At 51.2% G+C, this 12,726-nt stretch overlaps 1 protein-coding gene across 1 annotated transcript; it reads right to left on the reverse strand.

Moving 5' to 3' along the window:
- Positions 1-7,598: 7,598 nt before the first annotated feature.
- On the reverse strand, positions 7,599-12,726 carry nell3 (NELL (neural EGFL like) family member 3). Its single transcript, XM_080020241.1, has 5 exons — positions 12,589-12,726; positions 11,810-12,397; positions 10,279-10,838; positions 10,095-10,161; positions 7,599-9,929 (listed from the first exon to the last, which is right to left on the reverse strand). The coding sequence occupies exons 2-5, from the start codon at positions 12,375-12,377 to the stop codon at positions 8,404-8,406; spliced, it is 2,721 nt and encodes a 906-aa protein (XP_079876367.1). The 5' UTR covers positions 12,378-12,397; positions 12,589-12,726; the 3' UTR covers positions 7,599-8,403.

The raw sequence follows: 12,726 nt of genomic DNA on the forward strand, positions 1-12,726 counted from the left end.
ACGACGTCGTCGTTCAGTGGACGCTCACATCCGCGGTTCTACTCTGCTCTGCCTCTACTCTTGTTCTACTCTACTCTGCCTCCAGCTCCTCCACCGCGCTCTAGCCCTGTCTCACTCTACTCTTCCCCAGCTTTACTGCCCTCTACTCTACCTCCCCATACTCTACCTCTACTCTACCTCCCCCTACTCTACCTCTACTCTACCTCCCCCTACTCTACCTTTACTCTACCTCCCCCTACTCTACCTCTACTCTACCTCCCCCTACGCTACCTCTACTCTACCTCCCCCTACTCTACCTTTACTCTACCTCCCCCTACTCTACCTTTACTCTACCTCCCCCTACTCTACCTTTACTCTACCTTCCCCTACTCAACCTCTAGTCTACCTCTCACTTCCCAACCACCTCTTCTTTACCGCCACTCTGAACAACCTGTACTCTACTTCTAGTGTACTCCACCTCTACTCTCCTCCACTCTACATCCCTCCACTCGTCCTCTCCTCTATCTATACTCGGCCTTATACTCTACGTCGCTCTTCTCGACCTCTGCTGTGCCTCTCTCTCCTCTACTCCAACCCTCACCCCCCAATGCAAATATGTGACATGTTACTCCAGGACATCTACCTGTAGCGCCTGCATGCAGCAGGTTACTGTACTGTAACAAGCCTTTCAGGGCTTTTCATTCCAGCTCTGCAGGCAGGTCATTCCAGCGCTTGATTCCACCCCCAAGGGACGAATACCGTCCGTTTCAGGGGACTTAAATCACTAATGAGGGCGTGTGGCTCTGCGATTACTTTCATTAAGAACTATTCTTCAGCGGTTGAAGACGTTGCAGAAAGAGGCAGATGCTCCTCGTGGTTTCCACCGCGGCCCCGTCCACGCTGCAGCGGCCGGAGCCGCTTCCTTTGTCAAAGTGAGTCAGTCGCAATCTGCTGTGAGCTCGCTACCTGAGGAGGCAGCGTGCCCTGCCGCGCACACACACACGCACACACACACACACACGCACACACACACACACACACGCACACACACACACGCACACGCACACGCACACGCACACACACGCACACACACACACACACACACACACACGCACACGCACACGCACACACACCCCACGCGCTGTGTCATTTGTATGGATGCATTCACTGACATAGTTAATACGTAAGCGCCCGGCTGAGAAAGCAATTAACCTCAGCAAGCCCCACGGGGGAGGGGAGGGAGGGAGGGAGGGAGGGCATCGCTCCTCCGCCTAAACGTGCGCCGGAGGGATTCACTCGCCCGCTGCCGGCGAGGCACATTCTCACTGTCAGCATTTTGAACAGCTCCGGTACGAGGGCACGTCTCACTTCCTGCTCCAGTGTGACTTTATTTATATGTATATATGGTGATGAGATAGATATGTAACACACACAACACACCCATAATCTCCTTTTCTGTCACGTGCGCGCACACACACACACAAGCCAAATGATTGCATGTACATATACACAGCCATATACACACATAGACTCCAATGCCCAAACTCCCATTGTCTCATTGACACAAACACAGCTTTGCACACAAGGTCACAGACACAAAAATGTACACACACACACACACACACACACACACACATACATTGATGTTCACATGCACACACACAATCTTTCACACACATTCTGTACAAGTGTTAACACAAACACAAACACACACTCATACATACATACATGCACATATGTATATATACACACACATTAAAAGCTACACACACATACATAGATATCTCACATAAACTTGCACGCACACGCACACACACACACTCTGACTGATAAATTGGCTCTGGAGGTTTCGATCGGCTTTGATGCTGTATTAGATTATTAAGGAAATAAAAAATTTGAAAATTAAACCCTGCATTCCTCATGAATGAATGAATCAGGGAAGTCGTCCGACATTGGAGCAAACGCTGCCAAAAGCAGGAAATAAGAGATATTCCGCGTCCAACACGATTATTCTCAGAGCACCGGTTTTGGACTCAGTCATCATCGACAGAAATCCTGGCAGGGTCTGCTGCGCATGTTGGAGAGTTTGGACTCGATGCAACCGGAGCTTTCGCGGGCGTCGGCCGGGGGGGAAAACTTTTCACGAGCCGTTCGATAAGAATCCCGGCTTGTGTTTGCGGCCAGCGACCTGCCAGCCCGTTGAAGCATGCACCACTACCCTCCCTAATGAGCACGGGGATGGACGCAGAGGACGGAGGGGGGGGGGGGCGCGTAGGCGGCGGGGACGTAGGATTTGATAAAAGACAAAAGCAAAGAAGAGGAAGGAGAAACGGAACGAAGACGGAAGAAACGACAATGACCAGGAAACGTCGGTCGGGGGATGGACGGTCTGCACTCTGATGTTTCGGGCACGTGCATCAGAGCCGAGACGGAAATCGAACCCTGATCAAAAATTATTCCACTAATTTGTGCTTCAGCCATTTGTGTCTCGTGTCTGGGAATACTGGGGAAAAAATCACGTTGTTTCTTTTACTTGGATTTTCCCAACGCCCATTTTCCAAACCTTTGAGTGCATATACATGCACTCAATACCTCCATTAAGGTGAATAGTCAGGTGAAGGTAATAATGCATTCAAGGTGTTTACGTGCGTTTGGAATAATGAGATTACTAAAAAATAAACGGCGAGTGGCTTTGTGGGGTTAATGACAGGAAGTACTCCACTCCGTCCTGGAAAACCCTCCATCTACAACCCTCTCGGAACTCTTTCTTGAATACAGTACGTCCCCATTTCGGTGCGTGCGTCCGTCCAATTGTCTGTCTATATTTAACGCCATCATATAAACAGTCTCACGTTCCGACCCAAAGTGCGCGTGCCACGCCTGAAACGACTCTTTCCGGGTCAGATATCTGCGCCGGGATCGCTGGGTTTTGTGCCGGATGCACAGTTTGGATACGCCGATCAGGTGTTCACATGCCACAAGAAATGGAATGATTGAGGAGAAATCCAGGTCTGATCATGTAGCGTGTGCGGTCCATGATATACAGTACGGCGTTTTCAGTAGTTGGTGTATTGCTGGTTTGGGGCTGGGGTTCCAAACTGGTCACAGCTGAAGAGTAAGTGGGGTCATGTTATTATTATAATTATTGATATTATTATTATTATGCTGTTCTTATCAGGGAGTTTCGGCATTTTGGGCCCACTTGGTCACCTTGTTTATCTTTTAGACCTCACGTTCTTATTCTCATCCTCACACTTTTCTCACTCTATACACATATTTATAGGACATTTACTAATGATATTTCAACATTTTTATTGGGTGTTTTAGTGTGTGTGTCTTTTTTTTCTTTGTTTTATTATTGCAATTACCTGCACCGTGACCTGATTTCCTTATTTTATTCCCTAACATGTATATCATGCTCTGGATTGATAATAAAATTCTCATTATTATAAGGTGTTCTGGGTTTTTCTGCGAGCAGAACTCGGACCTGGCCGGTTCACAAAAAGCACAAGAGCAAACATCTACAGATGTTAAAGCGACGCCCATTTCATCTTCTACCAACACTAATAGACTGAAGCCACATGTACAGTATGCAACAAATTAGACGAGCCGTACAAGGAGCCCAGAATCCAACGATCTGCACAAACTCAGAACTTTTAACTCTGCATCCAAATGTCCCGGCCTGCATTACATTGTACAGTTGTACAAACACAGACATCAAATTTACATCGCAGTGATATACTGTAATGGTTGGAAGGTACAGCGGAACAGTGCGTTCCGTTTTGTCGAATAGTCCTACGTGTGAACTCAACTTGAGGCAGTTTTGCTTGACGAACACCCGCCAGAAAACCGAGCCACAGATATTCGTACAATTAATTTGGTGTGAGAAGATATTTTTCTTTTCACCTAATCTTGTCTTCCGGGGGCCAGTGGGCACCACAGTGGGCACTTCTTCACATTTTTCAGCGCGCGAACAGGCAGAATAAAACATTTGATTCACTCGACAGATACTTCGACTGTGCGGCTCCGTCCAAGTGAGCCTCCGACGGTCTCGGCATCAAACCCCGAGCACGTGGCCCCGAGCAGCCTCGGCTTTTGCCATGGCCCGCTTTCTGGTTCTGCTTCTGATTAGAGCGAGCCCGTCTCTGAACGTGTACTGTTTGAGTCAACATTTGAACAGGCCGGGGGCCGGGCCCCCGGCCTGTTCAAACCTTGGACCGCAAACACCCGCGACACATGTTTCTGTCGACCCGGCGCCGTGTTGCGCCTTCCAATGAGTCCCTGTGCGCATTTGTGGGTTTTCTTTTCAAAGGCCACTTCTCGTGTTTCATGGTGTTTTGGACCCCATTCAGTGTTTGTCCCGGGCGGCGGTTCTCAACATGGGCTGCCGGGACCCACAGGGGCCCTCCAGGGTCCTCCAGGGGGTTGATATTCAAGACTTGGAAACACTGTTTTTTCACTTCCAAAACAGCGCCACAAATCGTAGCTCCACTGTTACCTCCCCAACTCGAGTACAGACACAAAACCGTATCTAGCAATAACAATATATCTAGCAATAACAATATATCTAGCAATAACAGTTCCAGAGACTTAATCTTACCATTATATTTAAATTTTCATTACATGAGTTCATTCAGCGCATACTTTTTTCTTGCAAGGCTCACCGGTAGCAGTTAGGGGTTAAGTGTCCTACCCTTCAGCGTCCTACTAGTAGAAGCTGGGGATCGAACCGCCCGTCTTCCTGGGAAGGGTCAGGGTTTAGATTCGGTTTGAGGTTAGGGTTGGTCGCGTCGTGGTTAGGGTCAAAATTCCAAGCTTTTATTGAACTGGTACTTGGCAAAATGATATCGTATAGTATAATCAAAGTGCCACGCCCATTCACCCAGAAACAAAAGCACTTCCTCACAGTCGTCTCGGCCTCTTTGCGGCAGCCTCCCCACAGCGCACGTACTGAGCACGTCAGCTGCTCACACTGGAACATCGTTGCTGTTGCTCTCCGTTATCGAGCCGAGAGCGTGTTAATCTGCCCTATTCATCACCGGTTGCCATGGCGCCGCTGATACGTGACGTTCAATTACAAGGCGCGACGTGTTCTTTCCACGAAGGGAAGAGAGTTGGACAGGGGCGGGGGGTTAGATTAGCTGCAGGTGGCCTTTTAAAGACTTTTTAAAGCACAGCGGATAATGGCAGGCGTAGGGGGGGAGAGGGAGGGGGAGGGAGGGGGAGAGCGAGAGAGGGAGGGAGGTCTGGAGATTGGACCTTTTGACCGTTTTGAGGACACGGGTCGTCATCGTCTTTCACCGCCCCGGCGAACCGTAAACACCCGAGCCGGGCGCCAAACGCCGAGCGCGGAAGAGTAAATAAACCCGCGCCACATGCTCCGGCCGCTCGTCAGGGTCGGGGGCTTTCGCCAGGGCCGGCGGCGCTCGGCAGCTTTTCCGTCTTGTGCGCCGTTTAGTCGACAGGGGGGCTCGTCCGCTTCCCCCTCGGAAACCACGTCTGTGACGCGTGTGTGTCGGGCCACGGCCACGGCACGCGTTTCGGGTCACAAGGGGGGTGGTCTTTGACGTCCGCGCTGCGTGTGGAAACAAGCGACGTTTGGACGGTTGTTTCAGATGCACCAGGTGCACATGTTCCCCAATTCCCTCCCTCTCTCTCTCCCTCTCTTTGTCTCTCTCTCTCTCTCTCTCTTTGTCTCTCTCTATTCCACAAATGTTCTTTTTCTCCGTGATTACTGCGGTTTTATAGTGATGCAGTTCTTTTGGCGCTGGATTAATAAACTATTTTAGGAGCAGCATTCCTACCCCGCTCGCTCCGTCTCTCGCTCTCTTCGTCTTTTTCACTGTAATTATCGCCCCCCCCCCCCCCCCAAATAAAATAAAATAAAAAAACCTCTTTGATATTCTCTCCATCTTGTGCCTTGAATTCCGTTCTCATTTCATCTGCAGGAGCAGACATCTGGAGCGCCGCCTCGCCGAAAACACCTGTTTTTAATCCCGGGCTACAGACATAGACACTTCATTCCTCCCCACAGCTGGTATTTTACTCCCCCGCCGCTCCACTGGATTTCGGGATCCGCCCGATTAAAGCACCTTGCGGGGGGGGGGCGGGGGGGGGGATCCATTCGAGGCCTCGAACGGCACTCGGCACTTCAAGACTCGACCGACCGACGGGGAAAACACGGAGGCCCTCTCTCAGTGAGCGTTTTTGTCTGTACTTGTGTTCATGTGAAACGTCATCAGTCGCAGCCCAAGTACTGTGTTCCAATTCAAAGTACGCCCAGTCCAGTCCAAATGCCCGGATGTGGACTTGCTCCGCCAATTTTATGGAGGATGCATCGGTGGTGACCTGTGCGGACTTGGGACAGACAAGTATCCCACAATGCATTTGGCACCAAGCGGTGGTAATGGTATTGGTCCCCGGGAGTCTGTACTCCCGAGTCCAACTACCAAGACAGAACTACCGAGTCCGGACTTCGCGTACTTGGTATTGAGAAACGGCCATAGTCTCTGTGGCGTTCCCGGTGTAGGGGCTGCAGATCTGGCCGGGGCCCAGCTGGAGCGGGCTGCGTTCACATAGCTCGGCCGTGTTTGGGATTTAATGGAATGAGTAACGTCTGAATGTTCAACTTTCCCCCCCCTTTTATACGGTGGAAAGTACGTTCCGCTGGAAGTGGAACCGCGCCGGTCATGACAGGTGAGTGCATCGCGAGGCCGTCCGGCTCAGACACGTAGGACTGAGCTTCACGTGACGGGTGGGGCGGTGGAGCTCGGGTGGGGTTCCTGGAGCCAGCCTGTGTGTGGTGCACGTCTCGCTGGGAGAGAACGGAGGAACATTCAGTAAAACGCAGAATCAAAATACTGCATCTACCAAGCCTCTGCAGTGGAATCCTAATTCCCCTTATGATGGATAGATAGAGAGACAGACTGACAGACAGAGAGGCAGACAGACAGACAGAGAGACAGACAGGACAGATAGATAGATAGACAGACAGGTAGACAGGTAGATAGATAGGCAGGCAGACAGATAGACAGACAGACAGACAGACAGATAGACAGACAGACAGACAGACAGACAGACAGACATAGATAGATAGGCAATCAGGCAGACAGCTAGATAGACAGACAGACAGGATAGGTAGACAGGTAGATAGATAGATAGATGGATAGATAGATAGGCAAGCAGGCAGACACAGACAGACAGATAGATTTTATTTTCATTATTATAATTATTATATGAGATTTTCATTTTATTTCAAGGGGTTAAAGACTATTTAAGTTTTACAGGACTTTCAGTTCAGAGTCCCCCCAACCCCACTCCACCCCACTCCACTCCACTCCACCCCACCCCACCCCACCCGCCCCCTACGAAAATAAAAAACCCTAAACTCCCCTCCGAGCCTGACAAAGTGTGAATGCAGCTCCAGAATGTCCCAGGCAGCTCCGCTGCCAAGTTCCTGAAACACTTCATTACGGATGATTGTTCCGCCGATAGAAAACACACAAAGGCAATTAGGACGGCCGTGCCCGTGCACGTCCATGCACCGCCGTGCACGGGCACAGCCGGGCGGCCGTCTTATAGGCCGACAGCTCTTTCGGGGCGGGAGGAATCACAGCATACTCTGTTTACACTTTTAATCCTGTGTTAAACCATGCTTGTGCAAATAAACACGTGACGGAGGCCTGTTTGAATCCCAATATCTATTCTATACGTGTCAGGCTATACAGAATACACGCCTTCTTATGTCTTTCTCCTATCTGGGTACGTGTTAAACAAAATCGATATATGATAGTGAAGATTTAAAAAGCACAGACAATATAGAAAATTTAAATAAGTTATCATAAAAAAAAAGTAATCAAATGTCAAAATCTCTGCTCAGGATGTTGGCTACACCACATGAGTCTGTCACTGTTTTATGAAAACTTTCTCCAAAGCACCTCAAGGTCTATTAAACATCGTGTTCAATACATGTATACTTAAAAGTATGTGCAGGCAAAGTAGGATATAACCCCGTGGAACGATTCATACCAGCATGCAAAAACAACCACAGCGCTGTATGTACACAAACTACCTTCGAGCAGATATAAAACACACACACACACACACACACAAACACACACCCACTTATTCAGTGGAATTGGTCACTACTCAACCAGCCGAAGTACTCATTGCGAGGCAGTACTTTAGAAAAGACATTTCATACCCAGAAGGCGTATACAAGCAATAAAAGGTAAAATCACGAAAACAAATGAACACGTATTTGACAATAAATGACAAAATATTTAAAACGAGACTAATGAGACATTTTCTGTCAACAAGAAAAGCTGCTTCCATTTGGTAAATTGTAGAATCTGCTCCGCAATTCCCTTCTGTGCAAAAACCTTGAGCAAAGCGCCTGGCGATCCTGAGGAGAGCACCCTTCTCTCAAAGCGCCACCCAGAGGATGGAAATGTTGGTGCCTCCCTCGCCGGTGATCTGATTAACTCGACCACGGACGCAGTCCAGGGTGGCATGGAGGGCGGTACCATTCTGGACCTCAAAGGAGGTCCTTAGCCCTACGCTGGTCCACTCACTTCCATCGGGCATGTGTCCGGACACCTGCTGGGCCACGGGACCCGCCCGCCCGCCCTCGCCAGCGCCTCCCGCTCGGTGGAGAGTGATCTTCACCACGTTGCAAGAGTGGATCAACTTCAGGTTGAGGGCAACGTTCACGGTCCCCTTTTCGCGGAATATAAAGTTCTTCCGGCCGTTCGGTTCCAGGTGGACTTGCGGTGAGTCCGGGCCGGTCTGCCGGAACAAGAGGGGCTTGTTCCGGACGGCGCCCGAGGGCAGACCGGTCCTTGACACGGTGGCGGTCAGGGCTGAAGACACAGCCGAGGGAATCCAGATGAGGCTCAGCATGCTGATTCCGGTGTTGTCACCAAAGTAGCGCATGTTGCACTGGGACGGAGTGACGATCTCAAAGCTCAGCGTGTCTTCCACGTCCACCCTCACCGCGCCGGACAGCGTGATGGAGGTGTCCCTGTAGTTGACGCCCGTCTTGAACGCCCGCATCACCTCCAGGGCGGTGCCGTTGCGGTTGACGTAGGCAATCAGGGAGAACCCCTCTCGCACGCAGGTGTGGCCCATGGAGTACAGGGCCTGCTGGAGGACGAACTTCACCACGCCTCTCTCGGTGAAGCGCACCCCGCGGCTGTCGTGGGTCAGGCTGACCATGTACGGGTCAGAGACGGAGGCCATGCGGAAGGTAGGGCGGTAGCTGGTCTGGTAGTGCGCCGCCATGGACATATGGGCGGTCATGGCCACGGCCCCCGTGTCGTGGGACAACCACAGCAGACTAAAGGAAGGGCTGTTGAGGTCGTAGACATGGAGGTCCTTGCTCTGGTTGCAGTGTTGGTTGGGGCTCTTCAGCAGCAGGGTCAAGGTGTGGTTAGGCTCCACCTCCACCCCAGTGCTCACGCTCACGCCTTGGAAGTACTTTCCGTCTGGCTGCTCGATGCGAACGCCACTGAGGTCCCGACCCTCTTCCTCCTGGCTCCCGTTGAGCCGCATGCCGGCCTGGAGGAAGTTCCTGCAGCTGTGCTTCAGAGCGAAGTTATGGTCGAGCCACACCAGGCCGTGCTGCTGCAAGGTCAACCGCCCGGCCTCTGAGGTCAGCAGATTGGTGCTCTCTTTGCTGCGGATGTTGAGCTGGAGGCCCGGGAAGATGTGGCTCCCAGGGGCTCTGGCTGGGGGGACGAAAACATTGGCACCCCATGCCTCGGAGAGACGGCTCTCTGAAAGGGGGCCACAGACAGCATCGCTGAGGGCGGTGCAGGTGATGGAGGGTGCTTCGCCGTCGCAGTCGGAGCAAGCCTGGCACTCCTGCAGCTCCTGGTTATAGAAATAGTCTTTGCCGCACAAGCCTCCAATGGCTTCCCTCTCCGAAACGCCCAGACATCTGAACCCTCCTGTCACGAAGCACGAGACCACATGTTAAGTGAGGGAGACAGATGGGGTCAAATAGATCTCAGGAGAGGAGAAATTCCTCTATTTCATACTAGTTTGTTTCCCAATTGTCCAAGACTAGAATCATAATAAGCTGTGAATAAGAAAATGTGTGCTGTTCAACTCACCTGGAGTGTTAAGGCACTTCACCCGTTCTCCACAAATCGTTGGTAGTTCAAGGCATTCGTCTCTGTCCTGCAGTTCACACATATGGACACGTACGTGACTCGACCGATCCACACGTCAGTGAACATAGAAAAGACAAGTTGAGACCAAACACTGGTGCCGATGTATTGTGTGAGACTCCACTACCTGGCACATCCTGTCAGCGTTGGGAGAGCACTGAGAGATCAAGAAGAACCCGGGGGGACACATGGTGCACCTCTCACACCGGGCCGGATCCTTCTGGAAATCACAGAACTCGTCCGCCCCGCAGGTGGAAGGACAGCCCAGCAGAGGCCGCGGGAGATGGGCCTCCCCGACGACGTCCATCACCTTGGCGTCCACGTCCATTTTGTGGACGGCGTAGGACTTCTGCAGGTGGCTGCGGGCCTGGCTCTGAAGCCCCGCGAGGTGGCTCTCAAAGTAGCTCTGCAGCTCCCCCTGCAGGCCCTGGAAGGACACCTGCTTGACGGTGTCGGACAGCAGGCCGTACTGGGCCTTCACAACGTCCATCTGCTCGTACATGCGCTGCTGCTGCGCCAGTATCTCACGCTGCTGGGACAGCAGCGCCTCCTGCTGTTCAAAAAGCTTCTGCTGCAGGCTGCGGATGACCTCCTGCTGGGCACGCAGCGCCTCCACCAGCTTCTCCTGCCCCTTTGCCAGCTGGAGGTGGAGGATGAGGGCATCTTCTGAAGGGACCTCATTCTCTCCTGTAGGAAAAAGGGCGGCACATTGGAATCGATAATATTAAAAATATGAAAGACTTGGAATTCATTACATTACTCGTAAACAATAATAAATGACTATGGCTGTGTTAGATTGTGCAAAGTGATAATGCAGTCACAGTGTGAATACAACCAGTGATGGCTGCCTCGTCGCCAGCTGTGAAAAAGGCACTGAGAGTTCCCTTGGTGTAGCACAGCTTCAAAGCACGACACATTTTCTGAGCCGTTCACTCCGAGACATTTCTTTCCAGATCAGCTGCTCCACAGTGAGAATTCACATGGCCGTGCAGACATCATATTGAGCTGAAGGTCAGTAAGCCTCGCTCTGATATGAGATTAAGCTGCTGATAGCGGGTGTGAGGAGGGAAGCTGGGTAGTACCCCAAGGCTTTTGTGGGAATGATGTTAGGAACATCATTACGTTTTGAGGCTGTCACTGTCACCGTGTTGCATTAGTATGTGTATCAACAGTCTTGCATTAATTTTTTATTTAGACAGACAGACAGATGGATAAATAAAGAGTATAGGAAAGAGAGTTGGAGGAGGAGAAAGAGAGAGTGAAAGAGGGGGAGGGAGCGAGAGAAGAAATACTTCTTGTGAGGGGGACAGATAGCTAGATGAGTGAGAGAGAGAAAGAACAGAGGATGCAAGATAGATAGATAGATAGATAGATAGATAGATAGATAGATAACATGAATAGAACATAAATACATGCAATGGTGCACAAAGCTCAGTAAACAAATAGAATAAAATATAATTAAAATATACTCTATATACACATAGAATCAAAAATATATAAGTAAATATGCTACAATACTACTGTTACTAGCCTATGATGATGAAAATAATAATAATAATAATAATAATAGAGTTATTATTATTATTATTAATTATTTGTATTAATTATAATTATTATAAATATTATTGTTATTATTATTTGTAATTGTTACTACAGACCTGGTTTGATGTCACATGTGAGCTGGACACCCAGGGGCGCGCCCCCCAGTTCGGATGAAGGGTATCCAAACTCGGGGAAGTCTCCCAGGAACTGCGCGGCTCGGTCCTGCAGACGCACCGGGTTCCGGTCCGCATCGTCCGGACCGGACCCGGCCAGACACCCCTCTCCCCCCGGCACGCAGGGCTTCGGCCGCGGCTGCAGACGTATCCTCGGCGGCAGTTTGCACTCGATCCCTCTGCAGTCCCGGGTGTCGTTGGCGGGGACCGGCCCCTCGGACCCTCCGCTCCCCCGGCTCCGCGCAGCCTCCCTCGGGTTCCTCTGGTCGTGGACCGCCGCTCTCCCTCCCTGCGCCGCGGGGTTGGAGTGCCGCGCGGGTCTGGAGGACCTGCCGCCCGGACAGTGCGCCCCGGTGCACGGTCTCGGGTCTCCGGTGTGCCCGCCGCCGCCGCCGCCGCCGCCGGGGCAATGCGTCCCCCAGCAGGGCTCTGCGGAGCCCCGCACCCCGTCCTGCACGGAGGACCAGACCACCAGGACCACCAGCACCACCACGGCTCTGGAGAAACCCATCCCGAGTCCTGGTGCTCTCACTGCAGCGGGGTTGAAAGACAGACACAAAAACAGTCAAATGGGACGAAAGACATGGAACATTTTGACCTGATGGGGAAATAAATGTGAGAACAATGAAGTTTTGCTCCAGTGCAACAGTGACATTTTCTGCGACCACCACGAAAAAAAACCTCCGTGAAGACCTCGGGGCTTGGTGTTGAGAGCGGGTTACCTTTCCCTCCAGGGTCTTTCAGAGCGTCTTTCTGGATGTCAGCGATGAGTTAAAAAAACAAACAAAAAAAACCCCTTAAAAAACAAAAGGCACCAGACCCACGCATTACTCCAGCACTGACCCGCTCCGGAGGCTTCT

This window comes from Zeus faber, assembly GCF_960531495.2.
Source record: "Zeus faber genome assembly, chromosome: 19".
Classification (NCBI taxonomy): domain Eukaryota; kingdom Metazoa; phylum Chordata; class Actinopteri; order Zeiformes; family Zeidae; genus Zeus; species Zeus faber.